This window comes from Eleginops maclovinus, chromosome 13, assembly GCF_036324505.1.
Source record: "Eleginops maclovinus isolate JMC-PN-2008 ecotype Puerto Natales chromosome 13, JC_Emac_rtc_rv5, whole genome shotgun sequence".
Lineage (NCBI taxonomy): Eukaryota > Metazoa > Chordata > Actinopteri > Perciformes > Eleginopidae > Eleginops > Eleginops maclovinus.
The window spans coordinates 2,870,939-2,894,095 of NC_086361.1; the positions used below are offsets into that span (position 1 = coordinate 2,870,939).

General features: G+C 40.7%; 1 protein-coding gene across 2 annotated transcripts in view; it reads left to right on the top strand.

Annotated features, from left to right (window-relative positions):
• The window catches only part of gabbr1b (gamma-aminobutyric acid (GABA) B receptor, 1b), a 179,545-nt gene extending 159,701 nt beyond the window's left edge, over window positions 1-19,844 (top strand). For both annotated transcript variants that reach the window (XM_063900078.1, XM_063900079.1), the window contains 5 exons: window positions 3,340-3,433; window positions 3,517-3,644; window positions 13,339-13,467; window positions 17,014-17,157; window positions 17,690-19,844. In XM_063900078.1, the coding sequence (XP_063756148.1) occupies window positions 3,340-3,433; window positions 3,517-3,644; window positions 13,339-13,467; window positions 17,014-17,157; window positions 17,690-17,977 (783 nt within the window). In that variant the 3' untranslated portion in view covers window positions 17,978-19,844. The remainder of the gene's footprint in view (window positions 1-3,339; window positions 3,434-3,516; window positions 3,645-13,338; window positions 13,468-17,013; window positions 17,158-17,689) is intronic.
• The last annotated feature ends 3,313 nt before the right edge of the window (window positions 19,845-23,157 follow it).

Genomic DNA, 23,157 nt, shown 5'->3' on the forward strand with positions numbered 1-23,157 from the left:
TATACCCAACAGTAGTAGTCACATTAAATGCTGCCATAAAATGTTTAATACTGTAAAAACGGAATGTGAGCACTCATTTTTGTTGTACATAGTGCGGTGACAATAAAATATATTCTTATTTGCAGAGAAGCGCGACCTCATTAGCATCTCTACGGCAAAGACAGCTCCCAAAGACATTGCCTCCGACCTAACGAAGGCATATGAGATTGGTGAGCAATGCTATGCAAACTTCAAGGATGAAAGACTAGACAAAGAAACACCAGCAAAGAAATTCCAAGACCCAATGAAAACCAACAAGCTGAAAACATTCATTGATATGTGTAAGAAGAGAGAAGTAAAATCAAGTGGGAGGGCAGTCATTTTGAAAGCAGACAGGTCTCTGTTTGGACGCATCATAGTGATGGCACAAGCAATTAGTCTTAACATGGAGGATATCCTTTCTCATCCTCTTGGTCCATTTCCCCTGGGCACTCTCCATACCAGATGGATTGCTGAGAAAAACAAACAAAGCTACTTTGGCCATAGCCTTGCAGAAACATTTAGCACTACAGGAGAAACACCCAGAAAACTCTGCCACAGTGGTTGATGGGATGAACTTAGTCCAACGAGTGAAAGGTGATGAAGTTACTTTCAGAGATGTTGCCACAACAATTCTGGGCATGGCTCTGGGGGAAGGCAGTCAGAGTAGAAGAATAGATGTTGTGTTCAACACATACAAGCAGAACTCTATCAAGAATAGTGAAAGATCTCTGCGGGGTGAAGAGACTGGTCATGAGTTGCAGGATATCACAAGCACACAGATAATGAGGCAGTGGAGGAGCTTCCTGACCAAAGTCAATAGCAAAACTAGTCTCATTAGCTTCATAGTGAATGAATGGAGGAAGCCAGAATACAGAGAAAAGCTACAGGAGAAGATTCTATATGCAACTGTGATTGACAAATGTTATAGAATCGCATATCAAGACAGTGAGGAGGTGTCAACTCTTCAATGTCAACAAGAAGAAGCAGATGGACGACTACTTCTCCATGCCGCCCATGCCGCAAGAGAGGGATACCAATCTATAGTTATCTGTTCACAAGACACAGATGTCTTTATCATGTCTTTAGCATTCTGCGACAAGATTGAGGCCCCATTGTTCCTGAGGTGTCGCACAAGAACCCGTACAAGGCTGGTAGCTATCAGGAAGTTTGCAGCCACTGTTGGCATTGACACTTGTAGGGCTATCATTGGGTTGCACACCTACACAGGATGTGACACTGTAAGCGCTTTTGCAGGCAACGGGACGACGAGGGCACTTACACTCCTGAGGAACAAAAAAGAAACACAATACCCATTTTTGAAGTTGGGCCAGCAATGGGACCTCTCACCAGAACTGAGCAACAAACTGGAGGCATTAACATGTGTCCTCTATGCCCCAAAAGCATCAACCACCATGATCAACAAGCTCAGGTACCACCTTTTCTGTGCCAAGAAAGGTGAAATCGAGAGTCATCAACTCCCACCGTGCAAGGACAGCTTGAGGCAACACACACTGCGAGCTAACTATCAGGCTGGTGTTTGGAGAAGATGTTTAGAAAAGGACCCAAAAGTGCCAAGCCCTGTTGACAGAGGATGGAAGATAGAGAAAGAGGAGGAAGGTGAAAAGTTGGTGCTGCACTGGATGGAAGGCCAGCCAGCACCTGAAGCTGTCCTGGATCTACTAGCCTGCAACTGCACAAAATTGCAAAAAATGTTCACTCCCACAATGTATGTGTTTTGCAAATGGCCAGTGTGAAAACCAGGCGACCTGTGTAAAAAGTTCAGATGAAGACGAGGACGACATGGAAAATGATGATGATTAGATAATAAAATAATTGCTATCAACATACAAACCAGTCTTTGATTAAATATATTCACTTTACAACCTGTTTCTTTATTGACTTTTACAACTAATAGGGCTCCATCCTATTTGTCCATTCTACTCGCTCTATTCTATTTTGAAAACTTGTGCTGGCTGCACAAGTCTAATTTAAGGCTCACAATCACCTCTCACAAATAAATAGTATGGGTATATGTGAGCAGGGTTGCTCCGGTGGAATAAGAGAGACAGAAGGGTTCGGGGTTGGGCAAAAATGATAGCGTTTATTCCGTAAGAAAATGCAAACAAAAAGACAGCTCCCCGGCACTTCCAGGACGGGCAAGGCCAGGACGGTGTGTGTCGGCTGTGATATCCTCCCAGGACCCAGCCTACTGCAAAACAGACCAGAACCACGTTACCAACATGCTTTATATTAAACGACTGATTACCTGATTCTGATCAGCTGTCTGGTCTCCGGCCGAGCCACTCCCCTCACCCCAGCAGCCGGCGCCACAGTATATTATACATTTTCTGAATCATCCGAGAGCCTTGAGTATTGAAGTTGTTGAGTTGTGTGTCCCTGGTGTTCCTTCATGCCCCAGGGATAAAAGAAAGCATACAGTTTAGGCGGAAATTGTGTGCTATTTCTGGTTTAAAGAAGTCATGTGACCTCTGTGTTTGTCAGACAGATTCAGTACTGGGCTTAAATGAAAGCCTAAAAGGTCCCCTTTCCAACGATACCAAGTACCATATTATAATATTCACAATTTCCCTACCATGAGCCTAAAGCAGATATACACCGGATTCCAAAAACAGAATTTGTTTTAGAGGGTTAGTAACTTCATGAGCTGAAAAAAGTGATTTCGCTACCACCCCTGCACTGCTATCATGATTTTTCTAGAACTAGGGGTGTATACCTTGCCAAAAAACAATGATAGCATTTGTCCCCCCGATGATACCGATCAACCCCCCTGGCTCATGGACTACATTGTTTTATTCAAGAGTGTAATATTCTGATTATTCAGGGTCTTTCATCTTTTAGAGCAACAAATATCTACTAATAACTTTGCTATCAATTTTTCTTTCTTATTATTGATTTATCATTCAATTTCATGTAATGTCTCTCACAATACTGGCAAATATTTATATGCATAATAAATGAGGATATTGGTTATCATATGTGTTTGCAGTACAGTTCCTGTCGATTGATCAATAAAATAATCAACATTTCTTACTTGATTTTGGCACTTATTACGCATTTTTAAGCCTGCAGATTACAATTTTTATTGTTGTATCTAATATTGTTGAACAGCTGACCTCAAATTAAGTTTCGCTTTGATTAACTTTTTATATTGTAACATTAGCAGAGAGACTTTCCTTAAAATATTCCCACTTGAGCAAATGTACTTTCCCTTAGTAAAAAGATGTCACATGTTTACTGTAGAGTTTGCAGTGTGTATCTTCCCCTCACCTGTGTGTTCATGTTGTGTGTTTGTTAAAGAAATTCACCAGAGAAGCCCCTAAAGGAGACCTGGATGTCCTGATCCAGCCTCTGCTGGAGCACTGCAGCTCGGAGAAGATGAACACCTGGCTGGGTGAGTGGAGTCAGTGGAACATGAGGTGGAGAAGCTAAACCCACTGGCCTGGTCTTTAAAATTTGTGTGTGTCATGCCCTCAGGCGTGGTGTATGGTTACAAAGGCCTGCTGCTGCTGCTCGGCATTTTCCTGGCCTACGAGACCAAGTCCATCTCCACCGAGAAGATCAACGACCACCGAGCGGTGGGCATGGCCATCTACAATGTTGCTGTGAGTAACACTGTGTGTGTGTGTGAGTGTGTGTGATTGTATGAGTCTTTGTGCCTCTATGTTTTCCAAAGTCGTGATTTTATAACGCCATTTACACCCCCAACTTATTACAGAATCCAGCGAAACAGACACACCAACAGCAACTTTATTTCTAATCCATAGCTGTAAGTAAAAGATAAATCCAAAAATATTAACATCACAAAACATTGTGTGGATAAACATGTGAGCTTGAATTAATGCTAGCTAGCTTGACTTTGGTTAGCTAACTGGCCCTCGGGTCCCAACATAGGCGAAATACTGATGTATGCGTGATGGCCAGGCCATCTAAAAGCATTTGGAATGTCAACAGTATGCCACAAAAACGACTGCAACTGGTGCACTTGATGGTAGCCTGTGTAATTGGCCTTGAGATAGATCATTGTAGCATCCCATAATCCCCTCTGTTTCAGCCCTGTTCCAAACGTGCTGATTCTGTGTCTGTAGCTTTAAATGCTAATGAGCTGCTGCTGACCACGCCCCTCTGAGAAGTGATTAGTTTAAAAAGACACAATGGTGCTCTAGGAGGAGATTCAGGTGATAAGGTGGGCGGGTGTTACCTTGGTTGGTTATTGGCTAACGGTTGCACAACCCCAAAACATATTGTGACATCACAACGTGGCCAAAACCTGATCAGCTCATTTCCAGGCAGGTTTTTATAGAGATGGATCAGGACAGAAAGAGAGGGGGTCTTTGTTCCTGAAACTTTCAGAGTGTCTGAACACAGAAAACACATATTTACGTATGAAAGACAAGAAAAACGGATTTGCATAATAGGTGACCTCTAAGTCTTCTTAAAGACCATCAAGTCTTCTTCCACAATCTCAAGCATTATACATGTGTGTTCTTTCTAGTACACACATGCTGTCAATGGATTCTAAAAATGAATCATGTTAATCACAATAATAACTAGTGATTGATCACAAGTTTAAAATACTACTATATTCTTCGTTATCTTGGGGGAGATAACACATTACAATTGGATTTGTATTAAGGCAATGAATGACAAACTACTTCAGGGTTTTTCACTTCATGGTAACATGATTTCTGAATTACTGGCATGGAGTCCAACAATTTTTTGACCTAGGCATATACAAATCCGCCGCCACACAGAGCCGCTGTGATCGCCATCAGTATAATGTATGCTACGCAAGGCAGATTCTCTCTGCTGCTGTCATACTATCTATTTCTACAGTGGAGGCCCTGTCCTCTATCTCACACCTGTGAAACTTCAAGAATCTTGAGTATGCTTCAACACAAAATGCCTTTTCTCCGTTTTAGCACTCCTGAAGAAAGAGTGCAGTGGTTACTCTGATCAGGTGTTCCAGCGCTTTCTGCTAAATGATGCTCAGTCTGCTGTCTGGTCTGCTCAACGTGAGGAGTCTCTGTGTACAGTTTAACACGTGGTGGTTTCCAGATTAACTGCATGTATTAACGTTGCTCTAATACATATGTGTGTGTGTGTGTGTGTGTGTGTGTGTGTGTGTGTGTGTGTGTGTGTGTGTGTGTGTGTGTGTGTGTGTGTGTGTGTGTGTGTGTGTGTGTGTGTGTGTGTGTGTGTGTGTCAGCAGTGGGCCTCAGGCTCTGCACACTTCCGATCCTTCAGCCCAGCTTCTCTCAGCAGGCAGTGACTTTCTCTCTGACCTCCCCCCCTTCCTCTCATAATCTCCTGTCCCGTCCTTGTTGGTGGTGGTGGTGGAGGCGCTCACCTCCAGCCCCCATTTGTTGGGATACATGAGACAGAATGCGGCCTCTGGCTCTGCTGTCTGGGATGTGTGACTAAATGATGACGACGCTCGGCAGCATGCCCGGGGAACGCAGAGCTGAAATGATGTGTCCTCCTCAGCAGGGACACGGTCACATGTCCCACGCCTAACGGGGACATGTGCTGCTTCGTGCACACACATGCACTTTGCAAATGTAATGATTAGTCAATTCACAGAAAATGAATTGGCAACTCTCTTTTTGAGTTACTTTTCAGGTTAAATAAAAAGTACCTCAAAAATAGGTACTTTTTATTTAAAAAGCCATATTTAAAGTATTTAAATTCCAAGCCAAATATGACCTAGCTTCAGCTTCTTATTGCTGGAGATCTGCTGTTTCCTGCGTCTTTATTCTCTAAGTAATGGAATGCTGAATCTCTTTTGTTTTTAGATAAAGCAACAAAAGGGTTCAAGGGTTCATGGTTTTTTATATTATCAAATGCACCGTAGTGTAGTTATGGCAATGAAAATCTTAGATTCTGAGCTCCTCCAACAATGCAGCATATTATACACTGCCCGGCAAAAAAAAGAGGTCACAAGCCTGTAGGGGCAGTGCTATGATCTGGGGTTGCTGCAGCTGGTCTGGTCTAGGTTCAGCAACGTGCCCAAAGAATGAGGTCAGCTGACTACCTGAATACACTGAAGGACCAGGTTATTCCATCAATGGATCTTTTCTTCCCTGATGGCACGGGCATGTTCCAAGAGGACAATGCCAGGATCCATCGGGCTCAGATTGTGAAAGAGTGGTTCAGGGAGCATGAGACATCATTTTCCCACATGGATCGGCCCCCACAGAGTCCAGACCTGAACCTGATTGAGAATCTTTGGGATGTGCTGAGAAGACTTAGCGTAGTGGTCCGAATCTCCCGTCATCAATACAAGATCTTGGTGAAAAATGAATGCAAGACAGAAATAAATGTTGTGACTTTGCAGAAGCTTGTGGAAACGATGCCACAGCGAATGCGTGCCGTAATCAAAGCTAAAGGCGGTCCAACGAATATTAGAGTATGTGACCTTTTTTTTGGCCAGGCAGTGTATATAGGACATAAGACAAAATAAGGAAATAAGGAAATAAAAATAACAATAAATACTGCAAAATGAAACAGAGTAGGATAAATTAGAGTAAATTGAAGTTAAATATATATATGAAGAATACATATTTATATATATATATATATATATATATATATAAAATTAAAAAATAAACACAATAAGCTAAATTATGCATGCAATGTTGAAAGTAAATGCAGGATTCTACAGCCCCGGAAAAAATGAAGAGGCCACTTCAGCATTATCAGTTTCTGTTGTTATATTATTTATAGGTACTTCTTTGACTTAAATTACTATTTAATACAGACACTGGGGCTGTATGTATATGTAAATATAATTGAATATACAATATCAGAATGTAAGGTTAAAGGTTAAATATTGTACAGTGAAATCCAATTAAATCCTGTTTGATCTACTAAGAACTATTAAGATTAATGGCAAAAATTGATCGGCATTTTTACATTTTTCCACCGTTAAACACCAGTAACCGCATAATGTGTGGCCTGGCAGCTTCCCTGGATCAGGGACAGGTGACACCTCCCTCTCTGTGAGTTTGACCCAGGTTCCCCTCAACTAAAACCTGCCCGTTTGCTATCCTGGATCCAAAAATGGTGGAACAAGCTCCCCATTGATATCAGCACAGCAGAAAATGTACAGTACATGGCTACCATCCCAAACTGAAAACCCACCTGTTTCGCTTTTACCTTGGCCATTAAATACGACTATAAGAGTTTGGCCCAATTGAAGCTAATGCACCAGCACTTCCAGTGGTCTGGCTTGTGTAGCGAATATATCAGCATTGTTCTTGTTGTTCTGTGTTTGGGTTTATCGCTGTTACTCTGAGTCATTTTGTATAAACGTGTCATCTACATGTGATGTAATGGCTGGGTATAGAAGAGTATGACAATTGTCAAAGAAATATTAGTGAAACACGTTTTGATTTAATGTGTTCTGGTTTCGACATAGCTTAATATTTGATAGGATAAAGAAACATATTGCTTTTCTGTCACATCATATGTTCCCTGTACTCCTGTGGCCTGTAAACTACTAAAGCTCCATACCAAAGTTCTCGATGCTTCTGCGCAATAATGGTTCATGCTAATCTAATACTTAGACTTGCATGCAACTTCTGAGACTGATTTTAAGATGAGTGTTCTGATTGAATATCTGGGGTTTTGTACCCTAACATATACAAACATCTGTGATAAAGATCACTTCACTTTCAAAGGATTGTGACCGGGAGATGTAGTCAGCAGGACATGCTACTAACTGCTTCGTGCTCTTTGGTGGACAAAGTATTTCATATCAGCAACTTTTAAATCCCAGATTTCAATATTTATTGGTATGTATTGCTCAACTCTGAAGGCATCAAAAAGAACATTCTGGCTTCGAATGCAGTGCAGCTGCTTCTAACACTCCGTTCATTCTGTCCGTCTGACAGCAGAAAATACTGTCATGGTTTCTGCTGGATTTTCTTCTGCTCTGTATGAATAACTCTGACATTCTCCCCTCAGGTGTTCTTCAAACATGTCTGAGTGTGTGTGTGTGTGTGTGCGTGCGTGCGTGCGTGCGTGCGTGCGTGCGTGCGTGCGTGCGTGCGTGCGTGTGTGTGTGATTGTCTGTCCCTCGCAGATTGTTCAGCTTTCTGGTGAGAATCTAAGAACAAGAACTGCTTTCAATGCAACCGATTTTCAGCATTCAATTCTGTGGGATAATTGAAAAGACAAGTGCACACACACACACACACACACACACACACACACACACACACACACACACACACACACACACACACACACACACACACACACACACACACACACACACACACACACACACACACAACCAAACACACACACATTTGCGTGGCTTTTTAATCAGCAACATCTCCAGCGCGGCTGATTTTGTGATTTCCATTCCATTCCAGGTTTTTTAATTCATCTCTGAGGATTATCCATTATGCAGTGAACAAAGCTTAAATTAAGCCTTAACTAAGTAGGTGAAATGTAAATTGGTTCTGAGGAAGAATCGTGTGTTTACTGCTGTGTTTCCTCTCCTGCTTTGTTGTGCTCTTCGTGAGCGAGTGTCCTGTCCTGGCTCTTGAATGTAGCGATGTCACTACAGATGTTGGCTAGCTCTAGGATCTATTTATGGGATCCTCTGCCACCTGCTCATTTGGAGTGGTCAATAATTCATAGGGACTTCAATGTATCTGTGGGATTTAGTTCCAAAAAGCTGTTCAAACTGATGTTATCCAGAGTAAGAGAGACAAAAGGCATTTCTTTGTACGTCCTTAATTCCTATCCTGTACTCCACTTGCATCTTAGGGATATGCGAGTAGAGGAAAATAGGAGGTGAGAGACGAGGTGAGGCAACAGAGACTTACAAAAAGACACGTCATTCCCTCCGAGAGGTCTTTTTAAAGCAATGTCAGTTAAACATGACGTGTAACTCAGCATCAAATGTCCATAGTTGAGCTACTGGTGATTTGGAGCAGATTGTGAGGGAGGTTACTAATAACATGAGGTGAGGATGACTGGGAGCATTCGGCCTGGCTTGCTCACTAGGTCTTTTTCCTGTGAGAGCCCAGGAATGTGTTGTGAACATGCTTTGGGAGATATCGGGATCCTTGGAAGAGCTGATTGTGCTGCTGGAATGGTGCCACTTTGTTTTGTGGAGAACAATAATAGTTTCAGGTCTCATAAGGGCTGTAGAAATGTTTTTTGCATGCTTGAATCCATTTTTGTCAGTATAGACGCACATATTTTTCAGGGTGCTACCAGGGCTTTCCTTAGTTGAAAGCATAGACTGTACACTGAAAGTTTTTAAACTATTGGAACTGCTTTTCTTGTAATAACAAACAATCAATCACAGCCAGAAGATTTATTTTATGTCTTCTGTAAAATATCAGTAGTTGATTATTGTAGTGCAGGGCAAAGTTACCCATAGCTTAAGAAATGTACATTGTTTCCACTTATTACAATTTATTAAGCTGCAGCTGCTTATATGTCACACAATCATAATCATATCTTCTGGAAACAGGTACCAGTGTCCGGCCGACATAATCTAGCCTACAAACACACACACAGAACTGACAGACTGTCAGAACAAACATCTCCACTTAGACAGGTGGAGGAGGATTTGACATCAGGAAACTCCTGCAATATTAATAGAAATATTTTTTTTAAAAACCATTTCAACATAATAAACTTCCACTATTATAAAAAAAGATTGAGTATCTTGTATTATGGTCACATAGTTACATAGTTTAGTAACACTGTGTTTACTGTGACACAACAACTTTTTTACTGCAATATGTTTCAGTGAAAAACAAGGAGACACTACTTCTGCTCAAAAGGTTGAAAGGATGCTATGATGGTAACTGCTTTATCAAAAAGCTGAATATTAAATAATAGTGAGCAGTTTGATGTGTGGGGTTCTGTGTGGCTGTACTCTAGCAGGCTGCCGTAGTTTTAAGGCAATGTACTGATGATAAATACAGTGAGCGACTCTGCGGGTGGGGCTGCACTCCTCAGGCTGCAGCAGCACACCTGTAGGTCTGCTGATCCTGCTGCTACCGCCAGACACACTTAGACAGGACTTGGGGTTTCTTTACTAAGTCAAGACTTAGTCTAAACTTGACAACCCTTTACTGACTCAAATCTTGACTTAGACTTTGACTTGTGTTCTGCTGTCTCGACCAGGGGTGTCAAACATACAGGGAAAATATTAACTGCAATTTTCACAACTTTTATATATGTACTTTTTTTTCATTAAGAAGGCAGGAGGATAACTTCCCTAATATTTCCCACTTTAGTTTGTATGATGGTGTCAGCTCAGGTGGTCAGAGTTACCCAACACATCTGGAACAGAATGGAAAATAATAACATTTGGAAAAAGATAGTTTATTAAATGTGAACATTTTCAGAATGTACTTTTTTGCACATATGCTGTGATTTTACTGGGCCGGCTAACTTGAGATCAAATTCGGCTGCATGTGGCCCTTGAGCTAAAGGGAGTTTGACGCCCCTGGACTAGACTCTCCGAACATGATTTTAAATGGTTGTGTTGACTGTCTCCAGATGTACCTGACATTGATTTCACTTGAACTTGGATGGGATAAGGATTTATAAAAATAATAACGTTTTTGTTTATCTTCAGCGGAGTACCTTTTGTAAGCAAGATAGACAGACTAAACTGCCATTTTGTTTCATTTGATTTGACTTTCTGTCTGAATAAATAGTAATGGCAGACTTATACATCTCAGCAATGTCCTTTCCAGTCATCTCTACAGCTGAGGTAGTGGCTGCTGGTAGCCGTTCACTTCAAGAAATTCAACATCAAAGAAGAATTGCTATTTCAGTCTAATCTTCAAAGTGGTCTGTGTGAAGGCTGCAGAGTGTGTGAGCAGCCTGTAGCTCCACAAAGTGACAATGCTGTTTGTGACAGTGACTCTGGTGAAATGGATTGTGTGTGAGCGGAGGCAGGATGTGTGTGTTGCTGTGTGTGAGTTATGACACAGCGGAGAAAACATGGCGTCCTCTGGTGTCAGACAGACACTGGACCGTCTGGAGAGGATTTTACACAGCAAAGACTATCGATCCGTATCGATCAGCGGCTTCACCTCCACCTCCCTCATGTTCCATCTGATGTCAAGCTCAGGCTGTCTTCTTTCCTCTTCCCACCCTTGCCACCCTCTCGCTCATATCCTCTTTCTGGGTCAGATTAAGCTTTGTTGGTACATGATGAGTAGCATTATAACAACAAACAAAAGCTAATGCTGTCCTTTATGCAGATGGTACTAAAAACATGTGCAGTGCATGTTGGTTAATGCAAGGGATTGGTAGGGAGATCTTGATATTGTGGTTTATGACAGGATTATCTACAAGTATTAACACCCAAAAACATTGTTAAAGCATACATTTTATTGTGGTAGAAAAGAGCTTAAATTTGGCTTAAAAAAAGACGTGTCGCGTGACTTACGTACATCAACAAGCTAAGCTAAAGACGGCTAATGTTCGGTAGTAGTCTTATTTGGACATTTTCTAGGAACCGTTGTTTTAAAGACACAAAACTCTTGCTTGTAAAGACCTTAATTCTTGAATCGTACAAAAATGATGTTGCAAAAAACCTTAACTTCGATACTTGGGATAATAGTGGTAGATTGCTAACTAATTTCTAGGTGTAGGACAGGATAATATGAATGCACCCGCAAAGATAATTTCTACATGACAACATTATTCAGCTCTGACTTGATAAGAATGTGGAGGTCAGCTATAAATCTGGATTTTCTATTATATAAGGAGCTTTAAGTCAGAGAAAATGTGTATCCTCATGGGTTAGTCAAGGTCATGTCTGTCTTTTACTCAATCTGTCAGTGTTCTTTTTTTATTAAGGGCCGCCTTGCTGCACATTATCCCGTTTATTTTTTATTTTATTCTACTATTACAATATGAATACAGACAATTTATGAATCCGACAAACAAAAATAATTAGTAGAAGCGGGAGGGCAGAAAGCATAGCTTATACAGAAAGTAGCCCTCCTGTTAGTCATCCAGTTGCAGGACTTGACTATAATGAAATATTAATTTTAAATGATTTCATTGATCAAAAAGATTATTGTATTGCTTTCACTAGAAAGAATATTCCGTTCCACTGCGTACCAGCAGCTGGAAATGTGACAACAGCAACGTGACTTAAAATGATCAATGCTGTCTGTCACTGTCCAAGTCTGTGCGCAGTTTCTTTCATGAACCAGTCTTTAAGCTCTGCCAGAACCCATACCGTAACCGTTTCTCATTTCTCAAATTTTCGTCTCCTCGACCTCTAGGCTCCTTGTGTTTTTAATACAACTGCTTTCATCGTGACGCGATGTTTACAGTGAGAACAGCTGTGAGGTCCGTGCAGAAAGCAGAGCATTGTGTATAATAGATTTCACTCAGTAATATATATAATAGACCTACATTACACAGAGGAGGAGAGGATTTGTAATTTTTCTAATGCCTGCTGCTTCGCTTCCACTCCTCTCTCCCCCGCTCGCATCTCCTTTGGGCGGGACTAAGAAGCAAGACAAGGAGTCGAGGAGGGGGAAAATGAGAAATGAGAGTGGATTTGTTTTCCTGTTAGTGTTTACTTCCTTTCTGTGTTCTAATATTGATTTCTCTGACGTCCTTTTATCATTTATCCTCTTTCCTTCTCTGGGGATAGATTCGCCATCATGAATCCAAAGTGTCGTGCTCTTTGATTATTTAAAAAGTATTCCATATCTCAGCTAGGGCTGCAACTAACAATCACGAATTGACCTCTGATGTAGTGTTGTAGTCAAGACCAGCTTAACCGAGACCAAGTCATGACCAAGACCGGAGTGTTCCAAGACCAAGACCAAGACTTTAAGAGCCCGAGATCAAGGCAGGGCGAGATCAGGGACATTTTTGTGGTTTGTGTGGGCGGGGTGGCGAGAGGCAAGGGGGTAGCAGTCAGTAGCATTCATGTTAACAAACATTTCGGCGCATGAGTAAAAGATTTGGAGTCTCGTGAGTACTTCAAAGTCAGTGAAGTAACGTTATTAGTTGCATTTGAAACAGGGCGCTTGATAACCAATCACATCCCCAGCCACAGTCGTGGTATTGACCGGTCTTGACATAAAATCTCGAGTACTACAGGTCCGAGATCGAGACAAGTCCGAGTACAAATGCAGTCGATTCAGAGACAAGACCAAGACCTTAAAAATGTGGTCTCAAGAACGGTCTCCAGACCAAGACTGGTCTCGATTACTACAACACTACTCTGATGTATTTCCTGTAATAAAAGAGCTAAACGTCTTGTTTCTGTCCCCTCTTCCTCAGGTGCTGTGTATGATAACAGCTCCAGTCACCATGATCCTGTCCTCTCAGCAGGACGCCTCCTTCGCCTTCGCCTCCTTGGCCATCGTGTTTTCAGTCTACATCACGCTGGTGGTCCTGTTTGTCCCCAAGGTAAAGATACCCCCCCCCCCACATGCAGATTACACAAGCTGTCTAAGTGTCAGACGTAATGGATTGCCTTTCATCAGGAATCTCAGTCCTCTGGCTGCGGTAATACATCACACAATGAGCTGTAGATGGGCCCTGCCCTGCTGTGTCAGCATCAATACCTGCTCCAATAACTGTCCCCTGGTCTTTCACTATTGGGAGGGGTTTAATCTTTTCGTGACCAGTTTGATTATAAATTATTTTACAAGGTTGTGACAATAATGAATGATTGAATGTGGGTGCCTTAACACTACGCCCCTTTTATGACCTGTTTCACTTGTGAATGGGACACCGCGCACCTGACTGTTCTGCTGTAGAGCATCCATCATCGATGGCAGTCTTATCCAGATTTTGAGCATCTTTTGGTCCAACTCTGATGATGGGGGAGGACACCTGATCTGCTGTCTACATTTGATTGCCATTACCATTGAAACCAACAAGATACAATGTTCAAATTAATATTAACTTTCAGGTTTTTTACATTTTGGAAAGAGCCAGGCTAGCTGTTATTTCCTGATTTCAGTCTTTTTGCTATTCTCCATCTCTAACTCAGTTCTGAAGTGGTTAGCATGAGCTGTGCACACTGAAGACCCTGGTTACTTAAGAAAACTTGGGCATCGTAATTTCCTGAGGCGCCCTGGCAGTCCGAGGCCCAGGGAACTGGCCCCACCGGCCCTGTCCAATGTCCAGACATACGCATACGCCCGGTATGGAGAAACAGACAGGAGTTACGGCACAGAAGCTTTTTGCTGCTGGGTTAGGGCAAGAGTGTCACTGGGTGAGTAGGTGGGCAGAACACTAATGCAGTACAAAAGAGGGAGGCAGGAATAAACTTATTATTATTATTTTTTAAATATAGCCGGTACAAGAAACTTTTAAGGGAGCAGACAAGACGAAACATAACGTAAGAAAACAGCAAAACAAAACTAGGAAGAAACTGGGGAACCCAGGTAGCAAAACCAGGAGTAATGGAGAATCAGACGGAGACAGGAAACCAGGAACAATGAAACACCGAACCACACAGGGGGAACACTGAGGGAGAACCGATAGAGAACAGGACCAAACACACTGACGAGACAGCTGGAGAGGGTAGGCACAAACACAGGGCAGCAGGTGGATAGAACAAAAAAAGACTGGAAGTGAATCACAGGGAGAAAATACATTCAAAACAAAACAGCAAACATAAAACACAAAAACAAAGATCATGACAGAGGGTAATCCACGTTTAGTGTTTTTTTAATCACTTGTTAGCAACCGCTGTTGCACACAAAAGCTTTGGACATTCACAAGTGGGTGTTCACTGAAGTATTTTATCTTCAAGAACTAAACATAAAAATCTCTGTTCCACTTCAGTTAACAACAGACCCTATTTCCAAAAACACATAAAAAAATGATGATTTCGAGCGGAAAGTAGTAAAAGCTAAGTCTGCTGCCGAACAGTAGTGCATTGCTTATTGGGTTCTATACTGTTACTCAGAGGTGGGACGTAGTGGAGTACATATACTTTGTTACTGTACTTAAGTACATTTTTCTGGTATCAGTACTTTACTCCAGGACTTTTTACTTTTACTTCTTACATTTTTAACCCAAATACCTGTTCTCTCTACTTCTTACATTTTCAAAACAGGCTGGTTACTTTACTTTGAATCTGCCTTTGGTCATTCTTATTTAGAGTCATTGTTTGCCTATTGATTTTAACACGATCCGTGGATCCATCATTTCCTGTTCTTCTCTAAAGAAGAGGGACCAAAAAAAACTCGAGGCTACTCCAATCATCCCCTGACCGGACGCAACTGCGGCGCCTGATTATCCCAACCAGTCAGTACCAGAACCGCAGCTAGCAGAATAATGGCGGACGTAAGGGTAGAAGCAGGAGAGAAGGGGGAAGAACTTAGTGACAATACAGAGAGCAGCGAGGTATTAACCTCCCTCACCCATGGCCATATGTGAGGGAGATGTTTGCTATTATCGGCGCACAGAACCATTCAAGGTGATGCAAATTGTGTCGACCCAAAATCCAGGAACTTTTGGTTTTTATCCCTGTCTCCACGCTGGTTTTCTTTGCTTGTGTTCTAAATGGTGGTTGCTCACAATTGAAACATTCATTAGCTAACAATAACATTATTAAAATGTATTAATATAAAGTGAGGTCCATTTACCAGGTACTCCAATTACTGTTACTCCTGCCTGCCAACCACCATTTACTGTAGGTAACACACTGAAAGGCCTCATGCGACCCCCGCCTTCAAACAATCTGAACTATCTGTTCAAAGAGCCACGCCCAAACCATTTAAAAACAGCTGCATCAGCAAACTATATTACAGTGTGTGAGGACAGGAGTGTCCATACACTGCTGCTGTAGATGACGGATAGATTCTTGGCAGGTACTCCTTACTTTGACATCTCATTTACTCACTTGTACGTAGTTGTGCGCGCACACACACACAGTCTAAATGAAATTGCAATGGCATAACACTTTATTTTCATCAGTACTAAACTTATTTCAAATCCCACTGGATGGAACTGAATGTCCAAACTTATAAATAAAACACAGGCCTTGCTCAGAACACATCTATAGTACCTGCAAGAAATACAAGCCAAGTTCAGGAAAGTTGTTTGATAAACATAAATCAGACATGGACACCTCCTGCTGCTAAACTGCCAACAGGATAGGCTGATAAATCAGTGTGCAGGGATGGCAGCAGCAGTTTAAAAACTGACTGGTTTAACACTCAGCTCTTATTCTCTGTGGAAGTCAGCTGAACATTCAAGGTACTCAAGAAGAAACGTGTGATATCACCCCACATTTTCCGATTCAATATATAAAACAAAGAATGGTCAGGGCCCTGTAACAATAACAACAAACATTACATATAATCTGGTCCCGCAATTAAAATGAAGTATATCATCATTAAAGCTCTACAGTGCACAGTACAAAAAGGGGCTCCTTCACATACACACACATATCTATTTATTGATTTTATTTATTTGATCTTTAGTTCTTATTTTTAACCTTTATTCTACCCTAAATCTCCTCTTCCTAAGTACAGGCAAACAGCCTTGGGAGAGCTGTTTCTCTCGGTATGATCAAGGCAGGCCCTTTCTTTCGCAGCTGTTTCCAGATATGGCCCTGATAGCTGGCTCTGCTTGTCATATACAATCTGTTCTTCAGATAATAGCAGGAAAAGGTTGACGCACAGGGTCAGAGAGCAGGAGGAACATCCGGCAGTCAATCTTATCAGGTGGATAGCTCTCAATCACTCACTATACTGTGATATTGTGTTGTAGAATGTTGTTTGTTTTCTAAGGATTAGATGGAGTAAAAAGCAAGAGTTCAGAGTTGATTGGGCAGAGGCTGTGTCACTACGGTGTAACAGCAAATGTCAATTATCCGACAATAACTTAAATAAATCTTCAGTGTCTGACATCAGTTCAGGGGTTCTTCTTGAGTTCCAGTTATTTGCCCCAAAAATATTATAACAGTAAGGAAAACTTGTGCATGGTTCTCAGATGCGGCGTCTGATCACGCGGGGCGAGTGGCAGTCAGACGGTCAGGAGGCCATTAAGACCGGCTCGTCTACCAACAACAATGACGAGGAGAAGTCCAGACAGCTGGAGAGAGAGAACAAGGAGCTCCAGAAGATCATCCAGGAGGTCAGACAGTCGTTTAGTGTCTATTTTCCCTCATATTCACAACGTAAAAGTATAAGTTAAAATGTAGATATTGATTTATTGTGTTAGGTTTCTGAAAGTACAAAACCATCAATTACATTGCATTTTTCTGGAGTTTTTTTCAATTGTCCTCAAATCTTTTTATACTGTCCTTGTACTGTACTGTAGGACAGGTTTGAGGCATCTCTATTACTTTTCTGGTTTCTTCTAACAGGGCAAATGTTGATGGTAAAAGCTCAATGTTTTTAAATTGTACATATTCTCAACACCGTATCTAAACTAAATCCAAATCATAATTAGGGTTAGATCCTGCTTGATGGACATGAGCAAATGTATTTTGTAAGGAAAGCCATAAATGTCATGTTGAGGGAACCAGTGTAAAACAAGCCTGGGGCATTGATCATCCTCGTTTTCTTTCCAAATAACTCCTGTCAACTATCTAATGTCTTAAAATGCAAGCCTATAGCAAAAAACAGAAGTTTTGTGGAGTCACTGTGCCCCTCTGTCCCCTCAGAAAGAAGAGCGTGTGTCTGAGCTGAGGAACCAGCTGACTGAGAGACAGGCCCTGCGCTCCAGGAGAAGAGCTTCCACTGTCACCAATCAGAACCACAGCTCTCCAGCCCTCGCCATCCACCAGAGCGACCCCAGGTCCCTGGCCCCTCCTCCAGGCTACCCCGTCCCCATCTCTGACCTCCATGCCATCCCTTCGTCCTTCGGCAACTCGTCCAGCCTCTACCAGCCAGACAGCAAAATCAGCCGAAATAACTGCCACACCAGCCGGCTGCAGCTGCTGTACAAGTGAAGGGGGGTGAACATTGGAGGGATGAGGACAGTAATGACATTCATAGTAACATGGAGATGGAGAAAATGGTTCACGAAGAACACTAAAAAAATCAGTATCTGTTGGATGGGCTGAATTCCTTCCAACAATCAGCCGAGGCCGAAGGATCACCACTTTTCAAGATGATCGATATTTAATTATTTTTTTTCTCTCAGAAAAGAAAAATGTACATACCATCTTTTGAATCTATTCTGCCCGTGATGTATAATGTGCCATCTAGAGTTTTAAAACGTTTGGAATTGAAGTTTGTGAAGCCCTGGATCCCTTGAATACAGTCGCTAACCTGTCAAACTTTCCATTGGAAGACCACACATGAAGAAGTTTAAAAGGATGACAGACTTAGCAATCCGAATTTCTGTATTTATTTAAAAAGTAGAATTACATTAAATTATAAAAAGATCTCAACTGCCGGATGGATTTACTTTTTTATGATGCTAATCAGATCCATTCTTTTGTTGAAATTGAAAAATGACTCTTAAAATAAGGACACTTTAGTATTGACATGATGGATGCATGCATGATATTGAATCTGAGACTAAAGCTACATATTCCTGGAAAAATGTGAGTTGATGTAGAACACATGGTAATGAAGAGCAGAATTGTTCTTGAAGTTAGCTAGTTAGCCCGGTCTGTAAGAGTGTGATAAAGAAACCGTAACATCATTATTTAATATTTCAAAAAAAAAAAAAATGTTTTTAAATGTTTTACTTTTACAAACATAAGAGGCTTTGACGATGAAAACAACAAATGACTTTGGCAAACTTAGATTGAGAATAAGGCTGAAGTGTAAACCTCTTCAAATCAATGGTAGCTGCTAAGATTAGCATAAACTATAGTTGCATCTTACAAACAGGAAGTGCCAAAACAGAACAGGACTTTTAATATTAACTGTTTACCCTCAAAACAATGATGCTAACAAATCACTATTGACCTTGGATTTTATGCTAGGTTACATCTGTATGCAGTAAGCTAGTTAGCCAAACAATGCACTTTGCAAACATGATGCTAGCTGTGTTACTTACAGTGTCTTTATTTTTGCCATATGTACAGTGTGTTTCTCGTTCCTGGTTTTTATAGGGTGATTTTTGTTACTTTTATGTACAGTACATTTCTCCCATGTTTTGTATTTGTTTTCATTATGAATCAGATTTACTCTCTGTGAACGATAAAGCTTATTGCTAAGATGCTACATAAACATTTGTTTATTGGGCTCTATTAAAGAGATCGAAGTGTGAAGTGTTTTGAATTGGTGTTTTATGAGGTACTTAACCAAAGTCAGGGTATACACTAGATGGCAGTTGGCACACCCCCAGAGGTAGACAGGAGTACTGGGACAGCAGCAAAGCAAAGTAGCCTACTGCTGTGGATGGGGGGCACAGACATATTACAGCCACAAAAAAATCTATACCTTAAAAACAATATGACTTTGACCTTGCCACAAGAAAACCAAACTCCATTGGCAAAAAATGCATCTACTGTTTATTTATTTTATTGTTTGTTGTCTGCAAGGTTTAGAGTTGAAACTATTCTGAATATAGAGTTCATCTAAACCGATATGGATATTTTCTGCGTGGGCCCTATTTGGTTAGTTCACTGATGCCCCCTACCACAGCAGTAGCTTGGTTAGCTGCTAATCCCCCGTCTGGTTTATCAAAGATGCTGTAGGTTACTCACTGGATATTGATAAGTACCTCATACAACAACCCTCACATCCAAACTATTCCTTTAAAATGGATATTTATATACCAAGTGTTTAGGAGGGTTGTGTCTTTTTAACCCCCATTCCAAAAAACAAAAGAGTAGCAGTTGAATACACTGTGTGTGTGTGTGTGTGTGTGTGTGTTGTGTGTGTGTGTGTGTGTGTGTGTGTGTGTGTGTGTGTGTGTGTGTGTGTGTGTGTGTGTGTGTGTGTGTGTGTGTGTAGTTTTAGCCTCAGACTTTTGATATAATGTCATATTTATGTTTATGCCTCAAAATGCATGTTGAAGATCCTTTTAAACATGGCTCTCATTTAGAAAGTGTTAGCTAGAAAATTGTCATCAGTGTTTTAGTGCTTGTTAGCTATCTATGGCTGACAAAGAATCTGCAAGCGTCAGTTTTTTTTCAGTTGACAAAATAGATGGTCCCTGACTAGAAAATGAGACCAAGCAATTGGGGCAAAGCGATGTTCATATCTGTACCTTACAATATTGCCTCCCTATGTGTGGGATAGTGCTATGTACTGTATTAAGAGGTTGGAAAAAAGGTAGACTCCATGATGGAACTTTATGATGTTTCGTAACAGTGGTTGTATCCAAAACATAGTATATATTTTTTTGTCACTTTAGCAGATTTTGTTAAATGTTTGATGAAGTTTTTACATTGATATTAGTCTCTGTTCAAAGAGACTGCTGATACATACTTGTGTGTTTTCATGTTAAACCCCTCACTGTGGATGAACTGAATCCTGTTGATTCAGGGCTTATGGAAAAGTAAGCTATCATCTGTCAGGTATTTATTTATTGTATAAAGAGTCGCTGCCACAGTCGAGGGTTGAAGGAGCATTACATGAGGCTAAAACATCAGTTTTTCTCCAAGAGCTTAATTGTTTGTCTTTTTTAAATGAATGCAAGTTGAAATTTGAAGTTTGCTCTGTATATTTATTCAACAGATATGGGTTGAACAGAAGGTACTTGTTGCACGTTTCAATTGATAACATTTAGAGACTGAGATGGGAACTGAGGCACAGTTCCAACCAATAGTTTGAAAACGAGAGAGTACGTTTTAAGCATCATCAGCATAAAGGAGTGCGTTTACATTTAAAAGGACAACATTTGATCCTTCGCCTACTTTATTGGTCATGCTGAACCACTTGAAACTAAGATTGCCAAATGCAGCATTTCTGTTTGTGTTCACTCTTCTGCATTTGTTGGTCTCACTTCCAAATACAGCTTTTTGTGGGGATTTTGTGGAGAAAGAGAAAGACTCCTGACACAGTTTCTGTGATAGGTTTTTGGGCTAGAAAGTGAAATTACAACACATGGTGGCTGCCTCATAATAACTTATCGAAACAACACACAAATAGGGAACGTAAGGGCAAAATATGTTTATTTATGCCTTCCAAAACTGTAACAAGCACTATTTAAATAAAGATACATAAAGAGATCATAGAGGCGTTCCTGATAAGCCACCTCTGGTTAAGGTATGATGCATTCAGGCTCTGGCTAGGGATTGGTTAAAATGATGGTCAACAAACTGTCAGTAGTCAAAGTTGCACTTCCATACTAGCTCTTACTGACATTTTCAACATCCTCTTCGGTGAATAGACTTTCTTATAGTGACAAATGACAACTTCTGTTTTAAAGTTAAGGAATGAACTTTCATGCTCAATTGTGTGAGAGGGATCGGTAGCACAAGGACTCACTGCAGGTTTGATGTAATGTTGTCGCTCTAATACCTCTCTTTGTAATAGATCTTTATTTGATTGAGGGTCCAGCTTTAGTTTTTCTGTGCAATACCTTTCTCAACGTCCTAACCTCTCATGTCAAATATGTTGTGCGATCTCTGCCTGAGGTATATATTTTGTCTTGCCTTCCATTTGGGTCTCTTGTTCTCTCGGTGTGTTAGCATAGCTTGCTTTATAGCGTGGGTTGTTGTAAGCACTTCTGAACTGACAAATAACTACAGTATTAGGCGCATATGTATGAACCTTGTGCTCCTGCTACATCCTCTTAAAGTGTAAATATCTACTGTCTGTTAGTCTGTAACAACGTATTGTTACTGTGTGTAAAGCAGTGAGGTGTGATTGATGTTGGTAACATATGAGAATATGCACACTGACTGTAAATAATGTTACTGTAAATAATAAGGAAGTTTGACTTTGCAAATACAAACTGTACAGTTGATGTGGTACAGTACTCAAAATATATTTCTATATGCTGTAATATCTGATGTCAGAGATTATTTGGAATGCAAGAATAAAAAATAAAACTAGTTGTTTTTTCTAAACTATAGATGAGGTTGTAGCCAGATGAGCAGAGCAGTCAGGGTACACATCTGTACGGACTGAAATAACTCAACTGTTGGATCAATTTAGATTAATGTGGTACAAACATTATTGTCCCTAGAGGATGACTGCCCTGACTCTAAAGTGGTACAGGGATTTTGTAGGCTAACCTGGAAGTTAGGAGGGAGCCTTTGTGATGCTAACTCCCAGGTTAGTTGACAGAAATCAATGGGAATATTTCATTGGATTTTGGTTTATTGCAGAAAATAAACTCTGTGCCAACCTACATGTATTATGATAGCTACACATTTTGCTCAGCATAATAATCTCCAAATATTAACACCACTTTGTGTAAACGCAATCGACAGAAGTAAAAACCTAATGTTAGGCTATAAACAAACTACGGAATGTCTGCACATCACTACCGCTAGGCTAACAATAGATTTGTGTAGGCGTAATGTATTTTATGTCGAAGGAGAAAACATGTTAATTTCTTCAGGTTGTTTGAACCACAGACCTTATTTCAGGCTTCTCATCAAAAACATGTTCAAAACAACGTTCACTTTTAGACAATAAAATCGTAAGTGGTTTACGGGTTTTGAATATTAAAACTACATTCAGCAAAAAAATGTGAATCTTGTACGTAAGTTACCTGTAGGTCTATGTGTGCTGTAAAGATTTCCAAAACAATATGTTGAAATATAAAAAGGACGATTGCTTACCCAATAGGCTAGCCATTGTGCAACCCCTTAAATGAATGGTAAATTACAGCCACCTCAATGGTGTTCATATGTGTTTAAATATGACTCTGGTACTGGCATTGCCTTCCCATTCATTGATCTCAGTGTACGTCACTGTAAGCATCACATGATTAAGGATTCCTGACATGTTAAACATTGATGAAGCTGCAGATAATGTGTTTACATCAGGAAGGAGTATGAGATATTCATTACAAAGCAAGGAGTATATTTCTTATCAGCATATTTTGTAATACTTTAAGTTTCTAAGGGTTTATATTCATGGGAGAACATTTCACAGGCCGAACAAATCAGAGCCGACTAAACACTAAGAATGTGCAACCCATGATATAGTATAGAAATATGAGCACTATGTCTCTCTATAAATTAAATGGAGGGAGTGCACAAGGAGTCCCCTT